Source organism: Geotrypetes seraphini, chromosome 9 (genome assembly GCF_902459505.1).
Source record: "Geotrypetes seraphini chromosome 9, aGeoSer1.1, whole genome shotgun sequence".
Taxonomy (NCBI): Eukaryota; Metazoa; Chordata; class Amphibia; order Gymnophiona; family Dermophiidae; genus Geotrypetes; species Geotrypetes seraphini.
In genome coordinates, this window is record NC_047092.1 from 124,241,458 (window position 1) to 124,265,626 (window position 24,169).

At 41.2% G+C, this 24,169-nt stretch overlaps 1 protein-coding gene across 1 annotated transcript in view; it reads left to right on the forward strand.

Annotated features, from left to right (window-relative positions):
- Positions 1-24,169, forward strand: part of INPP5D (inositol polyphosphate-5-phosphatase D) — a 377,227-nt gene that overhangs the window by 221,962 nt on the left and 131,096 nt on the right. Inside the window, exon 13 of the mRNA XM_033958845.1 lies at positions 8,620-8,737. Within this exon, the coding sequence (XP_033814736.1) occupies positions 8,620-8,737 (118 nt within the window). The remainder of the gene's footprint in view (positions 1-8,619; positions 8,738-24,169) is intronic.

The window sequence follows — 24,169 nt, forward strand, 5'->3', positions numbered from 1 at the left end:
TTTCTGTTTTTCAGATGGCGAAACGAGTTCTGCCGATGCTGTTCCTGGTTGTCCTGCTGATTGGCGTTGGTACCAAAGTAATCGATCCTGGTCCACAGTCCCGTGTTGTCCTTCAAGATTCTCCTGGTTTCTTCCTCTTCCCGTTCCAGATCTTGCTCCAGCATATCTTCTTTCGATGTTTCTCTTTTCCATTTGGACTCTACTCCTACTGAAACTGAATTGGAAATCTTGGATGTTTTCCGTGGACATTCCATCAACTTTACCCTTGAAGTGGAACAATATTTGATGACAAAACCTTCCCACACCATTAAACTGAAAGTTGATAATGATAAGCTTCATATTGAGGACTTTCATATTGGCTCCTCCAATGTACATGAAGTTGTTGATTCCCGCAGTATTGATCTTTTTATCACTGTTGTTATTCCAATTTTTGCCATCTTGTGGGTTCTCTTATTTGGGTTCTCTGTTTTTGCACTCTATGAGACCATCCGGATTAGACGTCTTATTCAACAGAAACCATCACATACTGACTTAAGAATGCATGATTTCATTGCGGCTATGAAAGAGTAATTATGCTAGCCGTATTTTTGATTATGATCTATCTGTCTTAACTTTTGCTTTGGCATACCTTTTGTGCCTTGCTAAGTAGTTATGATTTTTGATTTTATCATATATTGCCATTATTCAGTGATTTTATTCATTTATTTGGTTGGGTTCACATATGTTGCCCTTGCCTTTATGATTATTATCCATTGAGTATTGATATCTTTGATTTATCGCTGATTTATATGGTATTGCTTATGTTTATGCATTTTTGTATCACCTTGGGTCTTGTCGATCCTTTCCTACTTAGTTAGGTTGAAGGTGAAATAGACTCCATTGAAGTTATTTCTCCTCCAAAAGGGGGGACTGTAGGGATATTTCCGTATTCACACCTGAAGGTTAGGCCTCCATGATGTCATCAAGCCTGAACCATTGTTTCAAGAATATCTCTCTGCAAGCAACTTTCCAGCATGAATTTTGCAAGAAGTAAGAAGAATGATGCATTATGGGGATGTACCCGAATGTTGCTATTCAAGGGCATTCATCTGTGCTTTAATAATGGGACAGTGTGAATCTTGAAGAAATTATTCTGTTCTTATCTGTCTAACGGCCCTGGGTCTTCCAGCATACATGATACTTTATACAGAAAGGCTATTCATCAAGTTCTGTTTCTGGATTGGTCCGAGGAAGTCATCTGATGAGATTCAAGAAAAGAAAGGTGCTAATTAATTAATAATTAGTTAGTCTGTGATAAGGTCCGGGGAAGCTCAGATCTGCTCACAGATGTTCTAATTGTAAACTTTTTCTTTCAATAATTAGACCTGTAAGTTACCTTGTGTGATTCTCTGCCTAAGAGATAGAAATTCGGACATTTAAAAACTGTTCTGAACTTAGCACAGATAAACGGAACTTATTGCTGATGATTTATAGCCTCATCAAGGATCTTCAACACGTGTAACTTTTACAACGGTATTCCTGACGTCTTCCAGCTGACACGAAGTTTTCTTCCACCTAATTGTGCCGGAGAGGCTAATTAAGGGTGAGCATACGGAAATTACTTTTATTAGCTTGGGAATTAGATAGGAATCATTGATAAAGGTAAAGGGTTGAAAAGTTATCTGGGTGATAATATAATCATTTGCTAATCAGGGATTATTATTATAAGGAATAGTGTGTGTTTAACAAGAAGTTTTACTTAGTTGTCTAACCATTAGATTGTGATAATCATGTACTGAGTTTCATTTGTGTAATTAGATATTTTGAACAATATTTAGATTCTGCAGCTGGCTTGTGAATTATATTTTTCTATTTTCATAATAAAGATATTTCTCATTAGCCTGGGTTTTGTGTCGTATAATTAGACCATGATATTTGAACTTGAATAAGGTTATGGTTTTCTCTAGACCACTTAACAGAAACGTAACGTGTTTATAATACTGCTAAGTGAACCATAAATCCTTCTACAGGTGCTATTTACTGAATATAGTCTTTAGTGCTTATATTTAGGTGCAGCGTTATAGAATTACCCCTCATAAAATCAGTATTCAGCAGGATGGTGGACATACTTGTATGGTGTGATAACATGAGAAAGGACCTAGTGAAGCTTGAGGAATGGTCTAAAATTTGACAGCTAAGATTTAATACTAAGAAATGCAAGGTTATGCTACAAAAACTCGAGGGAATGGTACAATTTAAGAGGTGAAGAACTTTTGTGCACAAAAGAGGAGTGGGACTTGGGTGTGATAGTATGTGATGACCTTAAGGTAGCCAAACAGGTTGCAAAGGAAACGGTGAAAGCTAGGAGAATGCATGGATGCATATGGAGAGGAATGGCCGGTAGGGAAAAGGAGGTATTGATGCCCCTATATAAAAATCTGGTGAGACCTTATTTAGAATATTGTGTACAATTCTGGAGACCGCACTTCCAAAAAGATATAAACAGGATGGAATTGATCCAAAGGAAGGCTACTAAAACGGTTGGTGGTCTACATCATAAGGTGTATGGGAAAAACTTAAAGATCTCAATTGATATATTTTGGAGGAAAGGTGGGAGAGGGAATAAGGGACCATGATAAGACGTAAGGAATGGATGAGGGGGGGGGCTTGCATGGGGACCACGAGGGGTTTTCTTGTTTTAGGGAGTCATCTATCACTGCCACCCAGTGAAGCGTAGACTTACATGCTCTCCAAATCTACTACTACTACTATTAATCATTTCTATAGCATATCTGTTTACGAAATATCTTATAGATAATTGATAGAACCCTCAGTTGATAATTGAATGTTGATATCTACTGATTCTTCCATTTTTATTGTTCATTATGGATCTTTAACACTATGTTTTGTTAACAGGGTCGAGTCCCTGTGGGGAATGATCCGGTATATAAAATCAAGGATTAAATTAGATTAGATTAGATTACTAGGCATACACAGCGCTGTACACATTATATGCAGATACTAGCTCTATCACTAGTGGGCTTAAAATCTAAGTTTTGTACCTGGGGCAATGGAGTACCACATGGTCTATCCAGTCTGCCCATCTGCAGCATCCACTATATTCTCCTCTCCCTAAGAGATCCTAAGTGCCTGTCCCACGCTTTCTAAAATTCAGCCACAGTCTTTGTCTCCACCACCTCTCCAGTGAGACTATTCCACACATCCACAACACTTTCTGTAAAAAACTATTTCCTTAGATTACCTCTTAAACTAATTCTATGCCCTCTCATTTTGGAGCCTCATGCATATTTATGCCACATAGGTATTTAAATGTTTCTATCATATCTCCTCTCTCCCACCTTTCCTCCAAAGTATACATATTGAGATCTTTAAGTCTGTCCCTTATGTTGTAGACCAGTGTTCTTCAACTTCCGGTCCACGGACTGGTGTTGATCCGCAGAAATTTCCTGCCGGTCCACAGGGCCGGCACGTGCATCGGGCCTGAGACAGTGTTCTTCAGCTGCCGGTCTGCGGTGCAACCGATACGGCATTATCTTCAGGCCGGCTCCCTCTTCCTCACTGCTGCAGTGCACGAAGCCATGGGCCGCGGCTCTTACACGCATCCTGCGCCTGAACCAGAAGCCTTCTCTCTGATGTCACAACATCATAGGGAAGGCTTCCGGATGAAGCACGTGATGCACGAGGAGCCACTACCCGCACTTTTGTGCACTGCATCAGTGAGGAAGAGTGAGCCGGCCCGATGATAACACCGGAGGCGGCATAAAAAGGCCAGGCGGGAGCAAGCCAGAAGTTAAGGCACAGCATGGAGGGAGGGAGACAACAAAGGTAGGGGGAATGATTTTATTTTTGAATTGTGTCAATTTACTGATTGAATTGTGTCAATTTTGAGAATTTTCATCTGCTGTCTATATTTTGCACTGTTCAGGAAGAAATGCATTTGTTTCTTGTTCTGCATGCAGAGACTTGCATCTTAGGATTTGTTTGTATACATTAGTACTTTTAGTTTTTGGTCCCGTATTTGCATAGGAGTTATCTGTGTTCTGATAGCAATGAATGTTGAGAAGCATACAGTATGCTTTGTGTAGTTTAATTTTGTAGTTAATCATTATGTGTTGTTAATAAGATTATATTCTGTGTGTGTGTGTATATATGAAAAATGAATGGAAAAAATGGTGTTACAATTAGTACTATTATGGGGCGGGGTCTGGGCCACAACTTAGCCCAGTGTTCTTCAACCACCGTCCACGGACTGGAGCCGGTCCACAAAATAATTCTTTTATTTCCACCAGTCCATAGGTATTAAAAGGTTGAAGAACACTGTTGTACATCACCAACCATTTTAGTTGTCTTCCTCTGGACCGACTCCATCCTATTTATATCTTTTTGAAAATGTGATCTCCAGAATTGTATACAATATTCTAAATCAGTGTTTCTCAACACGCAGTATGCGTATCCTTAGGGGTATGCAAGCTGCTTGTTGGGGGTATGCAGCACTGGCTACCACCAAGAATATTGTCTGCCTACCCGCCGAAGCTGCCACCGGGGATCCCTCCTTCCTGCCTTCCACCTGCCCGCCGAAGCCGCCACCGGGGATCCCTCCTTCCTGCCCTCCAGCCGTCCGCCGAAGCTGCCACCAGGAATCCCTCCTTCCTGTCCTTCACCCGCCCGCTGAAACTACTGCTAGAGATTCCTCCTTCCTGCCCTCTACCCTCCCGCCGACCCCAAAAATAAGCCCTAGTTAAGATCAACCCCCAAAGCTCCTCCCGTATGTCCCAAACACTCCCCAACTCCTCTGCAGCATCTTTCTGTCCCTCTCTCCCATTCCCCTGTGCAGCAGAATCCCACCGCTCCAAGGCCTCCCAAAACAGCAGTGCATTAAATGGGCTGCTTCATGGCCTTCCCCGCCGCGGCCTTCCCTCTGCCACTTCACTAATGACATCATCAGTGATTTTCAGAGGACTGTATTAGTAAAGAGCTTGCTAAACTAAAGATGGATAAAGTGATGGGGTCAGATGGGAGTACATCTGAGGGACGTTCTGGCAGCTCTACTGGCTGATCTTTTTAATGCTTCTCTAGAGTCAGGTGTAGTACTGCAAGATTGGAGAAGGGCGGATGTGGTCCCTTTCCATAAAAGTGGAAGTAAGAAAGAAGTAAGGAACTACAGGTCAATAAGTCTGACTTCTTTGTAAGTAAATTAATGGAAACATTTTTAAAACAGGGAATAATGACGTTTCTGGACTCCTTTGAATTATGAGACCTGAAGCAACATGGATTCTCCACAGGTACATCTTGTCAGACAAATCTGATCAATATTTTTGAGTGGGTGACCAGAAAATTGGATAGAGGGAGTGTGTTAGATGTGGTGTATTAAGATTATAGCAAAGCCTTTGACAGTGTTCCACATAGGCATCCACCCTTGATGGTATGGAAAACATGAGGAAGGACCTAGTGAAGCTTGAGGAATGATCTCAAATTTGGCAGCTAAGATTTAATACTAAAAAATGCAAGGTCATGCATCTGAGCTGCAGAAACCGAAGGGAATGGTACAGTTTAGGGGGTGAAGAATGAGCATGAAAGAGGAGCAGGACTTTTGTGTGATAGTATGTGATTATCTTAGGGTGGCCAAACAAGTTGAAAAAGCGAAGGCGAGAGCTAGAAGGATGCTGGGATGCATAGGGAGAGGAATTGTCAGTAAGAAAAAGGAGGTATTGATGCTGCTGTATAAAACTCTGGTGAGACCTCATTTGGAAAAGTGTTTTTCAAGTTCTTCAAGCCAAGCACCCCCTAAGTCTAACAAATATCAACTGAATACCCCCACCCAAAAAACACAAAGCATACTCTATGCAGAGAAAATCTTAATTATCATTTATATTCATTTTTTTTTCAAGAGGTCAGGCAAATGACTTTAAAATATGCAATGCCACTCAGTACTTATTGACAGTACTTATTGACAGAGGCTGTACCATGCAACCACAAATCAACAAAGTAATAAAAGCATCATTCATGACCATGAGAAATCTAAGACAAATCCGAAAATTCTTTGACAGCTAACAATTCCTACTTTTGGTACAATCCCTTATCCTTGGACTAATAGACTACTGCAACATACTATACCTCCTATGTATAGCGACCATGATAAAACAATTACAAACTAAACAAAATACAGCCCTAAGACTCATCTACTCATTGAAAAACTATGACCACATCACAGAAGCATACCATGACTCCCAATACAAGCAAATTCTACTGCCTACTATTCAAAGCTATTAACAGAGAAAGCCCAACCTACTGGAATAACCGACTAACCCAATCCACCTCAATCAGGCACAGGAGAACCCACTCATTATTCACACATCCACCAACCAAAAATGTTAAACGAGGAAAATTATATGACAACCTAATAGCCACCAAAGCAGCTAAACTGGACAGACAAATCACCACTCTGTTGTCATCGACCACAGACTACAAAACCTTCAAGAAAGATACTAAAACCCTATTCTTCAAAAAATACATAAAACCTATCTAACACGACCAGTTCCTACTCAAACCCCACCTACCCACTCCATACCCTTAATATACTCTAATATGCCCCCAACTACCCAACTAATGCTAAATGCCTCTATTTACCCAACACTTACCACCTTAGATCTCAACAACTCTCTGGTAATTCTTATTACCCAAACATTTATCACCTTAAGATCTCGACAACTCTTTGGTAATTCATATGTAACTCTTACGACATATCTTATGTTATTCTTGTAAACTTTTATGTAATTTCTGAAAACTTTTATGTAATCCGCTTTGAACCGCAAGGTATTGGCAGAATAGAAATCACTAATGTAATGTAATAGACAGCAGATATAAATTCTCAAAACTGACACATTTCGATCACTAAATTGAAAATAAAATCATTTTTCCTACCTTTGTTGTCTGGTGATTTCATGAGTCTCTGGTTGCACTTCCTGATGACTGTGCATCCTATATTTCTTTCTGACTCTCCTCTGGACCAACATCTCTCTCTGTCCCTTCATGAGTCCAACTTTTCTTCCTCTCTCCTCCACCCCCATTGGCAATATGATGTCCAACTTTGTTCATCATTTTCAACCACAAAAACATCCAATTTCAAACGTTCAAATCCGGACCATTTGTGCAAATAAGGAGCCAGCAGCAGAGCAGTGAGGCACTGCTGTGAACTTTACATAAAGGGAGTTGGCTGTATATCTCACCATATAGCCTTTATAATTTATGCTGAGCCCTCCAAAACTCCCCCCAAAGCCTACTATACCCACCTGTCTACCACCCCAATAGCCTTTATAGAAACATAGAACATGACGGCAGAAAAGGGCCCACGGCCCAACAAGTCTGCCCACTCAAATAACCCTCCCCTTTAAGTACCTCTTTGAAATGAGCCCACGTGTTGATCCCATTTGATCTTAAAGTCAGTCACGTTACTGGCCTTAACTACCTGAAGTGGAAGATCATTCCAACGGTCGACCACCCTTTCAGTGACGAAGTACTTCCTAGTGTCACCATGGAATCTCCCGCCCCTGATTTTCAGCGGATGCTACACAGATGGCCCCTAAATGGCAGTATATTAGGATTTTAGTGGGTTTACACTTTCCACCATAAATGTAGTGGTTAGAATGGCTTATGGGCCTGGGTCTTCGTCTCTATGGTTCATTAGCCCACCCACTAGGCTACTTAAAACACCTGTGTGCAGTTCTACTAGGATGCCTCATCCCAGATGCTGCTGTTTTAGAGACAGGTATGTATCTTTTTGTTTTCATTTTTGTGTGATGGAAGGGGATCAGTGAGCAATGGGGGAGTGTGGGGGTGTCTTACCTTGATGCGTGCAGTGGTCATCTGGTCAGTTTGGGCACCTTTGTGGCACTTAGAGCTTTCTAAAACAGTTCTAGTTCTAAATGTATAAGTTCCGTCCAGGATGTTTTGCAAAATGTTTGATTATTGCTGCAAGATGTCCATGTCTAACCCACTCTTGACACTGCCCAAAGCATGCCTCCACCATGCTCGTCTCGTGCTCTGAATGAACAGAGGCTGGAATACCTTGCTAGATGTACAAAAATATGATTTTGATTATTGGCACTTGGATGTCCTGGCAATTAGGATGTCCAGGTCCTGATTTAGGATGCTTTTTGAATGTTTATGTTTTTTGATTATGGGTGCCCAAGTCTAAGCCCACCCATAGCATGGCTCCAATTTGCCCCCATGGAGTTTTGGATACACAGAGGCTGGAACACCTTACAAAAAAACCAGAAAGACAGTTTTGAAAACTGGCACTTGGATGTCCCGGCAATTAGAATGTCTAAATGCCAGTTTATGCCGTTTTTGGGATATCTGCATTTTTATTTTTATTTTTTTTAAATTAGCCCCATTGCATCGTAACAGCTGTATTCTGCTTCAGCTGCAGACATGTTAGTGAGATGTTGGGTAAGCTATAAATAAGAGCAGTTCCAGTATAACCAGATGAACATTAATGCATGAAACAGTAGATCAGATTGCATTAGTAAGTGTCCGAACACCTGAACAGATACGATCTGCATAGATCAATTAACTCACCATTCACAAACCAGTTTGCTGTTTGTTTGTTTTCTTTACCAGATAACAATTCAGACTCTATGGAGCATCCGGATAGTCATCTTGGCAAAGCCAGAACATGAAAACCGGATTAGTCACATTTGGACGGACACTGTAAAAACAGGAATTGCCAATAGGCTAGGTAAGAAGGAGATGATTAGTATTAACTGCTGTGAATAGACAACAGCGTCTTTGACTTCCTTAAGATTTGTAGATTTTTTTTTCAATAGCATGCATTTTTTATTACTATTTGTATGTACTGTTTTATTGATATGACCTCCACTGGTGGGGAAACACAAGATGTAACTGGCGCTAGTAGTAGAGTTCCAGTCTTGTATCTGGTTAGACAGCCTCAAAGGATTACTAAATACTGTAAATGGTTTTCCTTTTCAACAATGATCTCCTCTTTTCTACTAGATACAGACTCCTTCTCTCCAGTGGCGTACCTAGGGGGGGGGGCGGGGGGGGCGGGCCGCCCCGGGTACCAGCCCTAAGGGGGTGTTCCCGGCCTTGCCGTTCAGTCCCCCGCCACCCCCGAAGGACCGCTCGCCCCCCTGGCCTCCCCGCACCACCTATGAACAGCCGCAGCAGGATCGCGAAGTCAGCGTCAGCATCCCTGCGCTGCTTCCTACGACGCGATCCCGCCCCTCCTCTGACGTCAGAGGAGGGGCGGGACCGTGGCGCAGGAAGCAGCAGGGATCGCTGACGCTGACTTCGCGATCCTGCTGCGGCTGTTCATAGGTGGTGCGGGGAGGCCAGGGGGGCGAGCGGTCCTTCGGGGGTGGCGGGGGACTGAACGGCAAGGCCGGGAACACCCCCTTAGGGCTGGTACCCGACGCTGACTTCGCGATCCTGCTGCGGCTGTTCATAGGTGGTGCGGGGAGGCCAGGGGGGCGAGCGGTCCTTCGGGGTGGGTCGGGGCATCAGGCCTTCAGGGTGGGGCGGGCGGGCAGGCAAGCAGGCTTTCAAGGGGGAGGGGGGTGACAGGCAGGCAGGCAGGCCTTCAAGGGGGGACAGGCCTTCGGGGGGGGGGGTGCAGACATTCAAGGGGTGCAGGCCTTCAAGGGGGGCAGGCAGGCCTTCAGGGGGGTGCAGACCTTCGGGGGGGGGTGTAGGCCTTTGGGGGGGTGCAGACCTTCAAGGGGGTGCAGGCCTTCAAGGGGGGAAAGGCAGGCAGGCCTTCAAGGGGGGGACAGGCCTACAAGGGGGGGGGACAGGCCTACAAGGGGGGGACAGGCCTACAAGGGGGGGGACAGGCCTTCAAGGGGGGGTGCAGGCCTTCAAGGGGGGTGCAGGCCTTCAAGGGGGAGACAGGCCTTCAAGGGGGGGAAAGGCAGGCAGGCAGGCCTTAAAGGGGGGACAGGCCTACAAGGGGGTGGGACAGGCCTTCAAGGGGGGGCCAGGCCTTCGGGGGGGTGCAGACCTTCAAGGGGGGAAAGGCAGGCAGGCCTTCAAGGGGGGGACAGGCCTACAAGGGGGGGGACAGGCCTACAAGGGGGGGGGACAGGCCTACAAGGGGGGGGACAGGCCTTCAAGGGGGGGTGCAGGCCTTCAAGGGGGGTGCAGGCCTTCAAGGGGGAGACAGGCCTTCAAGGGGGGGAAAGGCAGGCAGGCAGGCCTTAAAGCGGGGACAGGCCTACAAGGGGGTGGGACAGGCCTTCAAGGGGGGGACAGGCCTTCGGGGGGGTGCAGACCTTCAAGGGAGTGCAGGCCTTTGGGGGGGGGTGCAGTCCTTCAGGGGTGGGGTTTAGGCCTTCAGAGGGGGACAGACCTTCGGGTGGGAGGTAAAGTCCTTCGGGGGGTGCAGGTCTTCAGGGGTGGGGTGTAGCCCTTCGGAGGGGGGACAGACCTTCGGGGGAGGGGGGGTCCTGGTGTAAAAGTACACAGAGGGAGAGAGGGAAGGGGGGGTTCAAAGATACATGCATATGCCAGACTTTGGGGGTTAGAAATAATGGGTCTAAAAACAGAGGAGGGGGAGAGAGATGGTGCATAATGGGATTTAGGGAGGGAAGGAACAGAAAGGGAGAGAACTTGGAAACAGGGGATGGTGTGGAGGGGGGATAGAGATACTGGATAGGAGGATAGTTGGGAACAGAAAGGGAGAGATGGTGGATCCTGGGGTGGTGGGGAGTTGAGAAAAGGTGAATCTGTGGATGGAGACAAAAAAAAGGAAAGATGCCAGAACTCCGGGAGAGGGAAGGGAAACGGAAGGGGAGAACAGAGATGGCAGACGGATGGTTAGCACGGAGAAAGGAGACCCTGGCAAGCAAGACAACAAGAGCCTGGGACCAACAAGATTTGAATATTGATCAGAGAACAAAAGGTAGAAAAAATAATTTTATTTTCTGTTTTGTGATTACAATATGTTAGATTTGAAAAGTGTACATGAGACAGCTTGAAATGGGAACTTTTCTATTTTTGTGAATGGCAAGGCTGAGTTCAGTTAAAATATATGCTTTATAAGAAAATATAATAATGTGTTTTATAAAGTTTATAAGCATTGCTGGCATACTCGGTGAGGTGTTCCTAGTGTTGGTGGTGGTGGTAGCATGTCAGTGTGTTGAGAGGAAGAGGTAGTCTGGGAAATTCTGCTGAGCAAACTCTGGGCCCATTTCCACCCCCAGTTAGTCCACTCCACTCAACTGGTTCACACACTGAGTGGGTCTTTGGGTGTTATTTCTGGGTAGTTGTTTTAGAATCTCTTCCAGTGGTTTGTCAGTATCTCCTTCTGGTCCAAGGAAGGAAACTTTGTCAACCTTAGCATTGACCTTCAGAATATGTTTGTAACAGCGCTGCTTGTGTGGCATTAGGCTATGTAGTGATCGAAAGAAAAAAACAGACCTTTGCACATTTTTGCACTATATGGTGGGTGTATGAGGAGATTCATTTCCTGCACAGTTAAGTCCATTTTTTCTACTGAATAATAGTATAGGTACAATGAAAGTAAATAGCAAAAATGTTTGAGTAGATAATTAAGGAAATCTTTTTCATATTGCTTGCTTATGGACTGGGAAAAAAGACTGTTCAAGCAAATGTCTCCAGAACTGCTTTAATGGAAAAATGTGATTTTTTTTTTTTTAAGTACTTTGTGAAATTTATTGTTGTTGTGAAATTTATTGTTATACTTTGTTTAAACTTAAAAAGCGGTGTCATTAACAGTGAATCTAATCGAAAAATCGATTCAACAGGGTGAATCGGATCGAATGAAATATTTTTCTCTGAATCGGGCAGCACTATTGGCTACCATGAGAATGGGCTACTGGGCATGATGGACCATTGGTGTGACCCAGTTAGGCTATTCTTATGTTATGTTCTCATCTGTAGGGGCCTTTGTTTTCACTTCTTATTTTAATGTATTTTTTTCCTGGGAACTTATCAGTGTTTTTTTATAATGGGAACAAAAATGGAAGAGAATTAATGTGTGTGGAATGGGGGGGGTAACTAATTTCTTCAGCTAAATAATTCAATCCACTTCAAACAGACATAGGAGAACTCACGCACCATTCACACACCCTCCAACCAAAAACGTCAAAAGAAAAAAAACTGTTCGACAACCTCCTAGCCATTCGAGCTGCAACACTTGACCCCCAACTCTACAACCTATTGACCTCGACCACAAACTACAAAACCTTAAAAAAAGAAATAAAAACCCTTCTATTAAAAAAACACATAAAACCAAACTAACATAATCAGAACTGTCCCAAGCATCACCTGCAACTACTCCATATGTACTTCTGATGTCATGACAATTCAGACATAATTTATGTTATGTTATGTTTGGAATAATGGTTACATAAATGAGGTTCAATAAAAGAAAATTTTCTGTGGGAGCATTTGTTGGAACTTCTGTTATCCTGATTTCTTCTATCTGTGGGCTTTCTTTAGCTAACCTACTTATCTGGGGCTTTCCACTTCTGCAGCTGCCCTTTTCACGGTCCACTTTGTGCTTGCACTCTCTGGGGAGGGGGGGTTGGGTCTGGGCTTGGTGGGGTAGGTGTGTCTGGTAGTTTTGTCTGGGTGGTGGCTGGGTGTTTCTTGGGTGCTTGTTGTGCGGATTGGTGTGTCTGGTGAGCGGTCTGGGTGTTGTTGCTTGTGGGGGTTTTTTTCATTATAAAATATGGCTGAGGGTCTAGTCCGGCTTATTATTCTTGTGGGTTCTGGGGTGGGATTTGTTTGCTTGCCCCAAGTTTTGGCCTTTTGTTGTGTATTGCTATGCCTCTCATTGGCAATTTTCTCTTGGGAGAGGCTTGTTCATGCTTGTTGTTGCTGTTACTCTCATTCTGTGTTCTTTTTGATAATGTATAAGTTTCTGTACAGACCATGGTTGCTTGTCTGGACCTTTTGCCATTCTCAATAAAAATACTTTGGAAAAAAAAAAAAAAAAAAAAAAGAAAATTTTCACTGCCTGTTTCTATTCTGACCATTTATTCCATTTCATGGTTATTGCAAAAAAAAAAAAAAAAAAAAAATTTTACATGAGGGGGGGGGGGGTGTCAAAAAATGATGGGCCCCGGGTGCCACATACCCTAGGTACGCCACTGCTTCTCTCCCTAAGTGAATGGGTATCTTTTTATATATTCCACTCAGCTTATAAGCTTACCTCAGATGAATGCACAAAGGAATGATAGTTTCATAAATAGCAATTTTTTTAACAGAAAAAACTCAGGATATCTGCTGGCATAAGATAAATCCAACATTCCATTTCCCTGCCCTATAGGTTTTCGTCTTACTTGTATAAAACTGTTCTGCTATTGTCTGTTTGAACTTGTGTTGTAGAATTCTATAAAAATTTAAAAAAAAACACTGTGGAGTGACGATGATCCTGAGATGGTCTTTAATAAAAGAATCAAAGTTCCAAATATACAATTAAACAATCCATGTAAAAATAAAATAATCCACATATAAAACCTAAAGGACCTAGTTGGCTGGTAGCGCAGGACCCAACACAGTCCGCGTTTCGACACAGTGTCTTCTTCAGGGGTCCCTAAAAGTCCTATGGTGGTAGATACATGGAAAAACTGATATGTGGAGAGAAAAGTGCTACTTAAAACCAAAGCAAAGAGCTCATCAAAAACGTTTCAGCTTCCTAGACCATGGGATAATTTTCCAAGGGCTGCTGAGCAAAGAATGGAAGAAGTGTCTTCAGCAGCAGTCTAGCTAACCTATTGAAGAGGGCTTTAAACTAGAATCGTTGAGGGAGGGTGATCAAAGCCCCCAGATAAGTATAAGCCCTCAGGTAAGTGAATCACTAAATACTTTTACACAAATGAAAAAAAAGGGGCGGACTTGTGGCAACTTGATCCAAGATGGCTGCTTCAAGCTAGACGCGCTGAGCTGCTCGCGTCGGGCTTGTTCACAAATTAACGAATTTCTTAGTATTGAACCCTGAAAAGGGTTTCATGGATACTCACAAGTATGCCTAAGAGAAGAGGACGGAACACTGCTGCTGTCTCGCGGCGTCCCGAGGTTCCCTCTCTGGGCAACATTGAACAGCTTTTGAGGCGAGTGCAGGAGGTTTCCCGGGCGTCGGAAGGCGCCCCGCTGAGGACACAGGGAGGTGAACCCGTAGTTGTTCCTCCAGGGCACGATGTTACACTGAGCCCCGATGCAAGGGCCCCGCCCCCACAACCTCAGGTTACCAGTTCTCCCAGGGGTGGGGAAACCCCGGAGTCGGTGGTGTTCTCTCCCTCAGAGGCAAGATTTGATCTGGGAGAAGGTTTGAAGGTTGGTGCTCATACTCAAGGAGCTCTAACGAATATGCCTGAGGAGAATCCAACTTTACAAGGGGGCGATATCCAGGAGACAGGCCTCAAAGAGTCTCTACAGAATGGTGAGCACTCTACTATCTCACAAACTCCAATTTCTTTGGTTAAACCTGAAGTTGTAACCTTAGATTCTTTATGGGATTTAATTGCTGGTTTTGTAAAGTCTACTATGCCTAAATTTCAATACCTGGAAGGGAAAATTACAAAACAAACAAAAGAACTTAAAGATTTAAGAAAAGAATTGTCTGACTCAGATGCATCTATTCAAAAAATTGAAAAGGAAATATTTACATCTAAACAACTTCAAGAGACTTTAATTAAAGACAATACCAACTTGAGAAGGAAAGTTGAAATGCTTGAGAACAATTCTCGTAGTAATAACTTAAGGCTAGTTAACTTTCCTAAACTAGAAATTGTAAATCCAAGAGAAATGCTTAAGAGATATTTAATGGAAATCCTAGAAGTATCAGAAGAAATGTTACCACCATTCTCACGTGTCTATTATTTGCCGATGAAAGTTTCTGTAAATCAACAAAAAGAACTGGGCCAACAAACTTTAAAGGTTTCAGAATTATTGGAGACATCTGATAAAGACTTGGCATCACCAGCAACTTTGATTCTAACTGTGGCGCTTCTGGTAGATAAAACATGGTTATTAAGACTTTACTTTAAAAATAGACAAAAAATTTTTCTTGGTTGTAAATTACAGATGTTTCCTAATCTTACAAGGGAGACACAGAAGCGTCGCCGTGAATTTCTTTTTTTGAAACCTGGGGTTACTTCTCTGGGGGCTACCTTTTATTTGAGACACCCATGTAAATGTATAGTGTGTTACCGTTCTGTTAAATATGTATTCTTTGAACCATCTCAATTGACAACTTTTGTAGCAATGTCTCATATGGATGAAGGAATATCTTGAACCCTAATATAATTAAGAGACCTCATTTTCAGTGCTTCTGCTTTTAGCATCTTGCTAAAAAATTTCTGTTATTTTTAATTTTTCGCTAAATTTAAAACTTGGATCCAGTAAGAGGACTTGAGCATAAATAGTTAAATAATGTTTCTTTATTGGATGTTAAATTATTTTATGATTATTTGTTATTATGACTATTGCTTTCTGTACAAGTGGTTAGCTTGATTTAAATTGAAAATTAATAAAGAAATAAATATAAGAAAAAAAGGGGCAATGTCTGGAAAGCAGTATATATATTAATGCTTGAAGTGTAGGAAACAAGGTTCTTGACCTAGAGGCTGTGATGGAACAGGTTGAGTTAGATTTAGTGGCGATCATGGAGATGTGGTTCATGGACAGCCATGACTGGGATATAGTTTTACCGGGTTATAATCATTTCAGGAAAGACAGGGTGAGAAGAAAAGGAGGGGAAGTTGGATTATATGTTAAAGATCATATTAAAACTACACAATTGCAGGATCTACAGGGTAAGGATGAGGCACTATGGGTCAAACTGGAAAGAGGAAATTGAAAATATACAAGTATTTACAGTATATTGGTATGATATAAAGGCCTCCTTCAAAGATGGAAGAAGTGGACAGAGATTTAATACAAGACATTCAAAATATTCCTGTAAAAGGTGAAGTACTACTAATAGGAGATTTAAATATGCCAGATGTTGCTTTGGGTATCCCTATTGAGTGCTCTCCTAGAAGTAGAGAGATCCTGGCTTCTCTACAAGGAGAACTGTTCCAGCAGTTGGCAATAGACCCACACAGGATGGGGGCCATACTGGACTTAGGGTTTACAACTGGGAAAAGTGTTTCTGATGTTATAGTGGGTGATCATTTGGCATCCTGTGGTCATTGTATGGTGTATGTAATATTAAGAACATAAGCCGTGCCTCTACTGGGACAGACCAGAGGTCTATCATGCTCAGCAGTCCGCTCATGCGGTGGCCCATCAGGTCCAGGACCTGTATAGTAGCCCTCTATCTATACCCTTCTATACCCTTTTCCTTCAGAAAATTGTCCAATTCCTTCTTGAACTTCAATACCGTACTCAGCCCTATCACGCCCTCTGGAAGCGCGTTCCAGGTGTCCACCACCCGTTGGGTGAAGAAGAACTTCCTAGCATTGGTTCTGAATCTGTCCCCTTTTAATTTTTCCAAATGCCCTCTCGCTCTTGTAGTTGCAAAAGTTTGAAGAATCTGTCCCTCTCCACTTTCTCTATGCCCTTCGTGATCTTGTAGTCTCTATCATATCCCCTCTAAGTCTCTGCTTCTCCAGCGAAAAAAGCCCCAATCTCTCTAATCTTTCAGCGTATGAAAGGTTTTCCATACCTTTTATCAAACGCGTCGTTCTCTTCTGAACCATCTCAAGTATCACCATATCCTTCTTTAGGTACAGTGACCAATATTGGACACAGTACTCCAGATGCGGGCGCACCATCGCTCGATACAACAGCAGGATAACTTCTTTCGTTCTGCTTGTAATACCCTTCTTGATTATTCCTAGCATTCTATTCACTTTCTTAGCAGCCGCTGCGCATTGTGCCGACGGCTTCATTGTCATGTCAACTATTACCTCCAAGTCCCTTTCTTGGGTACTCTCACTCAATAACAGCCCTCCCATCGTGTAGCTGTACCTCGGGTTTCTGTTTCCTAGACAGGTGTATAGAGGGATCATTCGAAAATGAAGGTTCTAAACTTTATAAAAACTAACTTTGTTCAGATGCGTATTATATGAAGGAATTGTCTGGATGGAAACTTCTGGAAGAAGTAGGAAAGCAGTGGGCAAACTGAAAGGAGCTATTGTAAGGGCAACAAATCAATTTGTATGAAAAGTAAGGGGAAAAAAGGCCGCTTTGGTTCTCAAAAATAGTAGCCGAAAATATAAGGAAAAAGAGTTTAGCTTCATAAACTACAAAAGATCACAGAAAGAAGAAGACAAGCTAAAATATCTGGAAAAGTTAAGAGAGGCTGATTGAGAAGTCAGGAAAAAAAAAGATGCAAATGGAAGAAAAGATAACAGACATGGTAAAAGGAGGCATAAGACATTTTTTAGATAAATTTGTGATAGGAGGAAATGCAAAAGTGGTGTGAGATTCAAAGGTGAAGGAAAGGATTATGTAGAAACTGCTAAAGATAAGGCTGAATTGCTTAACAAATATTTCTGTTCTCTGTTCACAGCTGAAGCAGTAGGAGTGGGGCCACAGAAAACAAAAGCAAATAGGGCTGGAGGTGTGGTAGGCGCTGATTGATTTTCTGAGTTTTCAAGTTTCCAAGTTTTATTTAAAATTTGATATACCGCTTAAAAATTTGTCTTAAAATCAAGGGGAGGGGGTGTCCATGATCCAAGATGGCGATCGTAAAGGCAGGCTGTGTGATTGCTCCCAACAGCCTCCTTGAAGTGGTTATTATTTCCGAATTCTAACGTTGTTTCCTACCTTGAAGATGCCTAAACGGAGGGAGAAGCATCGCTGGGGCCTCGCGGCACTCCGGGACTCCCGCGACCGGCAATATTGAAGAGCTTATCCGGCGCATGAAGGATACGTCGACAGGAGCAGGGCTACCCCCACTGGAGACGCTGCAGGGGAATGGCATGCAGCAGTCCTCCTTGGGGCTTGAAACTACCTTTAGCCCTGATTTGCGAGCACTGCCCCCGCATCCTCGAACGGCCAGTTCCCCGAGGGAGGGGGAGCTTCCGGGAGTTGGAGTGCTTCCCCTCCCGGAGGCAGTAGAGATCAGTTCGGGGGACGGAGATTTGGGTTCCCAGTTTTCTTCGGGGAGCCTGAATATGGAGTTAGAGGCTTCAACAGCTGCGGGAGATGGATTGGCCCAGCCTGAACAGTTTGTGGAAGACTTGCCAGTGGGTAAGCATAAGACTATACATTTACAATTTCCTCAGTTAAATAAACCCCAGGAAGTAACGTTGGACTTCCTGTGGGACTTGGTTGCTACTATTCCCAAGACCATAACTTCTCAATTTAACCATGTTGAACGGTTTAAAGAGTATGATAAGGATATTTCAGGATTACAAAAATTACCACTGATATAAAATTACAGATGGAAAACCAACAACAGAATATAAACTCTTCTAAAGTAGTACAGGAGGCATTAATTAAAGATAACACAAATCTAAGAAGAAAACTTGAATCACTTGAAAATTTTTCAAGAAGTAACAATCTTAGATTAATTAATTTTCCTAAGATTACAACAATAACTCCTAGAGAATTGGTTAATCATTATTTAAAAGAAATATTGGAAATTCCTGAATCATCTATTTCACCTTTTACTCGGGTTTATTATCTTCCTTTCAAAGAAACTAAAGATCAAAAGAATTTACAAGAAGTAATTCAAGAACCTCAAGAACCTTTGGATGTGACTGCCTTATTAGAATCCTCAGATAGGGAAGTAGCCACTCCGGCAACTTTGCTTCTTTCAGTTGCTCTTACAATGCATAAAACATGGATATTGAAATTACACTTTAAAAATAAACATAAAGAATTTTTGGGACTGAAAGTTCAAATGTTTCTTGATTTGGCCAGGGACACACAGAGGCGGAGAAAATAATTTTTGTTATTAAGACCAGCAATTACTGCCCTGGGTGCCACCTTTTTTCTTGGGTATCCTTGCAAATGTATAGTCCATTATAAGTCGCATAAATTTGTTTTCTTTGAACCTTCACAACTGACAACATTCCTATCACTGTCAAGGCTGGAGATAGCTCATGATGGATAGATGACGGCCTACCACAGTTTTACCTATATTTTCTTCATTAACTGAAAGCTTAAATTCCGTTTAAATTTAATCTTGGATCTTATATGAGGACTTGAGCGAGATTTAAGATGGAATTTATTTCTTGATTTTTTGTATATATGTTTGAATGTATTTCTTATCTTTCTTTAATCATGCTTTCTGTACAAGTTTATACTTGATTATTATATTTGAAAAATTTATAAATAAATAATAAAAAATAAAAAAATCAAGGGGGAACACAATTCGACAACAACAGACTTAAGTGACGTAATGAAACAAGGGGTATAGGGGGGGAAGTACAATTTGCGATAGGAGAGAGATACAGTAAAGGTCAATACAGAAGGAGAGGGGATATGCTCTTCCTTCTTCCTAAAGTCTGGAGATTACTTGTCATATGCATCCTTAAAAAGGAAACTCTTTAGGTTAACTTTAAATTTGTCCATAGGTATTTCTTCTTGGATATGTGAAGGTAAGGAATTCCACGATGTAGGTGCTATAACGGAGAAAATCTTCTTTCTGGTGGTATCGTAAAATAGGTGTCGTAGGGAAGGAATAATTAGAAGGTGTTGGTTACCAGATTGAAGTGTTCTAGTTGGACAGTATAGAATGAAAAATCTGTCTATAAATCCAGGAGTGTGTGTTAGTTTGGCCTTGAAGATGAGCAGTAGGATTTTATATGTAATTCTGTGTGTAATTGGGAGCATACAATACTAAAGATAGATAAAGTGATTGGGCCAGATGGTGTACATCCGAGGGTACTGTAGAAACTTAGGGAAATTCTGGTGGCTCTGCTGGCTGACTTTTTCAATACTTCTCTAGAGTTGGGAGTGATACCAGAGGATTGGAGAAAGGTGGATGTGGTCCCTCTCCACAAAAATGGAAGTAAGGAAGAAGTAGGGAACTACAGGTCAATAAGTCTGACTTCTGTGTAAGTAAATTAATGGAAACACTTTTAAAACAGAGAATAATGACGTTTCTGGAATCCTGAAACAACATGGATTCACTAGAGGCAGGTCTTGTCAGACAAATCTGATCAATATTTTTGACTGGGTGACCAGAAAATTGGATAGAGGGAGTGTGCTAGATGTGGTGTATTTAGATTATAGTAAAGCCTTTGACAGTGTTCCACATAGGCATCTAATAAATAAACTGAGAGCCCTTGGAATGGGCTCCAAAGTGACAGACTGGGTCAGGAATTGGTTGAGTGGAAGACAACAGAGGGTAGTGGTAAATGGAGATCACTCTGAAGAAAGGGATGTTACCAGTGGTGTGCCTCCAAGGTTTGGATTTTGGGCCTGTTCATTTTAACATTTTTGTAAGCGATATTGCTGAGGGACTGACTGGTTTGTAACTATATTGAATTTAGATGAGGGAGTGAAGCCTGTATTTGGATTAGTATTAGTCAAGATGCTAGTTTGTGGACTAAAAAATGGTCATTATATAAGTGAACCCTCCAAGAAATTTGGATTCTGTTTTAGATGGTTTGTGCCAAAGTATAAGTGTCCTTAATGATAGCTTCAAAAGGCTGTGACATATATAGGAACAGCATAAACTAGAGTGATTTTTGTAGATCAGTCTAATGACCAGCCTCAGGGGCATCAAAGCCTGTCACTAGTAGGACTCGGGTCAGATCGTCATAGCTTAGAACTGTCTTTGTTCTTAAGCCCTTTTACTGGTATGCCAGGAAAGTGTGTGTGTGTGTGTGTGGGGGGGGGGGTTAAGAATCCAGAATGGGACTAATATTGGAAAGGAGAGAGCACAGGAAAGCAGAATGTAAAATGTTTGGGAGGAAAACCTATAAATTATTAGGGGGTGGGAAGCATAGATAAGAATGAGTTGATTTATTGTAATTCTATATTATAGGATTTCTTTGTTGTAATATCCGAGGTTAGCGGAATATAAGAATCATATAGCATAGAATATAGATCATGATATTTTTCCTAACCTGTGGTTGAAACAGCCCGCAAACACTTCTACTCACATTTCATACCCAGACTATGGCACACCATCCCCCCATCTGTTAGAACACTAGATGGACTTTGGAGCTTCAGGAAGGACATGAAAACCTTCCTCGTCACAAACCCAGCGTCTTAAGGTCATGCACCTAGAAATGCCATTCAGAGTCAACGCACCTACGCCACCTACTGTCACCAGATGCCTACTTAGTGTATATGTTTTATTGTCATGTCTATATTGCTTACTAGGCTGTTTGTCTAATATTGGATCCATGACAGCATTGAAATCTCCAGCTACAAATAATTTATTTGTAGCCAATGACAGAATTAACTGTTGGAGTTTTGTAAAGAAATTAGTCTGGTTTGAATTAGAGGCACCATCTTGACTTTGATTCTATTGTGTGTGTGTGTTTGGGGTTTTATATTTCGGGACTCTGGATGTATTTTGCAGTGCTTGTGCCTTATTATCTTTATTAGCTTTGTCATTAAATCTTTGTCATTAAGTCTTTAGCATTTGCACTTTATATTTATTTTTTATTTATGAATTCTTGGACTGGCACTTTATATATATATATATATATATATATATTTATGAATTCTTGGATTGGTACTTATATATATGGTATATATTTTTAAGCATGATTATTTAGTGTTTAGCTTGACTCTTGTATATTTATTTAGGTATTGTTTTTACTCTACTAGCTTGGTATTAGGTCATTTATTAAGTTTTGTGACACTTATTTCATCCACCAAGCCAGTCTCCTGTTTTCTGGTAATTAATTTTTGATATGAATCTTTGCACTTGCACTTTATACTAGCATGTAACCTCTCAGGGTTTGGATTTTTTATTAGCATGTATCTTTTTAGGGTTTTATATATATGATATTTATTTAGCAAAATTTAATAACTTTGGATTAATTCCTACTTACCTATTATTCAAATTAATTGATCAACTTATGAATTCTTTTTTTCATTCATTTTCTTTCCCTTTAGTAGTTTGTTTTATTGTGATATTTTCACCCTACACAGTTATTTTCACTGATTTAGTGTTGGCTTAGTCTTTAGGGAATGTATGTTTTTCATATGCCTTTATTTTCCTTTTTCCTGAGTGCTGTCTTGCATGTTTCATTTGGGAGTGTAATTATTTTCACAGGTGATGAATCTTATTGTGGACTACATGATGTATGAGGCAACTCTCATGTAGACTGATGTCTGGTGCTGGTCACCTTTGAGATCTTGCCTGAATCCACTATTCCACATTTACTGGAACTGATTGATAGATTTGGGAAATTCTCTCGATACAAAATAAATTGGAGTAAATCGTAGGTTCTGCCGTTAAATGTACATTGTACAAAGGAATTATTTGAGTCATTCACATTCCTTTGGAAGAAAGAGGGGATAAAATATTTAGGCATCATGATAAAAAAAAAACTCTGGAAGCCACAATGACAGTAAATAAAAAATCTTTATTGCTGAAAGTCAAAGAGATGTGTGAGCATTGGAACCCCTTACATCTTTCTTGGTGGGGGAGAGTCCAAACTGTCAAAATGATTTTGCCTATAGTCTGTTACCAAATGAGTACTATATGTTGCCGATTTATTTTCAGGGGTCTTTTTATAAAAAATTGAACAGTATTCTTAGGGAATTTATTTGGCTGGGTAAAACTGCTCGAATTGCTTTAGTATCTTTACAAAAACCAATTGCGGCGGGTGGGGCAAATTTTCCAAATTTCTATAGATACCATCAAGCTTTTATTATGCGGCAGGGTATGTATTGGATCCTTCCTGAGCTCATGGAACATCTCCCTGATTGGCTTTACTTAGAATGACAGCTCCTTGTTTTCATTGTGATTGTGTCACATTTTAAGTATCAAGTTACCAAGGATTTATAAGGACAATAAAATTTTATTATCTACATGGCAATAACATAATACCTATTCCAATTCATCAATCCACATGTCAATCCTTATAGTTAAACTCCAAGATTCAAATTGGCGAGTCTAAGATCCTCTGGAAACACTGGCCACAGCCAGGTATACGCACACTGGATGATGTGTTATCAGATGGAAAGCTGCTTGACTTTTCGTGACTGTAACAAACATTTGGTATTGCAAAGTCTCAAGTATATAAGTGGTTGCAGTTCAGAAGGGGGTTCCCTGATTGGCACAATTTAAAAACTCAGTATAGCTTGCCGGGCCTGTGTTTCCAGACAGATTTGCTAGGGCATCAGGCAGCCAAGTGGTATAAATTAATATCTGAGCATCTGAATAAAAAACCAAAAACTTGTTTAAGAGACGTTTGGAGCATTGAGACAAAGCAGCAAATTTCTGCTACTCAGTGGCCAGTATTTGGACTTGGAGGATGCACATCAGCATCTATGAGGCAAACCTGGTTATTTCTGTTATATAGAATTTATTGGACCCCTGTTAGATTACACAAATTAGATAGCTCTAAGACAAATAGATGCTGGCACTGTCATCTTGATATAGGGACACTGGATCATCTGCTCTTCTTTTGTCCCTTGATACTTGGATTTTGGCAATCCATTTGGGGCCAAATAAATAAGATACTGGAAGTTCCTCTGGCAATGACATACGATTTAGTGCTGTTTGGTACATTATTACCGGTAATGCCCAAAAGTCCGATAACGCCCCATAATAATAATTGGGACAGGTTAAACTACAGTTTCTGGTGGGAACATTGTGCCAAACTTATAAGTTTGAATGCATGAGTTCAATGCATTTGGGACATTATAAGGAAATTTTGGACCCATTAACAAAATTTTGGAAGAATTGATCATTAGTTTTACCCTTTTTGAATTTGCACATCCAGGATTGGGGGGTGGGGAGGAGGGGGATATGCACTTAATTGTTACTTGATTGTAAGGTTGTCTATCTTGATCTTTATGTTATCCTGAGCGTTTTTATACTTTTAAAAAGGGTGGGTGGGGTCGGGGACGGGAATATGTATTTACTGTATCATTTGATAGCATTGAGTGCTATCTAATTTATTAACTGTTTGAATAATATGTTGCACTTTTTGCTGGTTTTAAAATGAATAAAGATTATTTAAAAAAAAAAAAAAAAGATTATATTGGGTGTATATGAAAAATGAATGGAAGAAACGGTGTTTACAATTAGTAC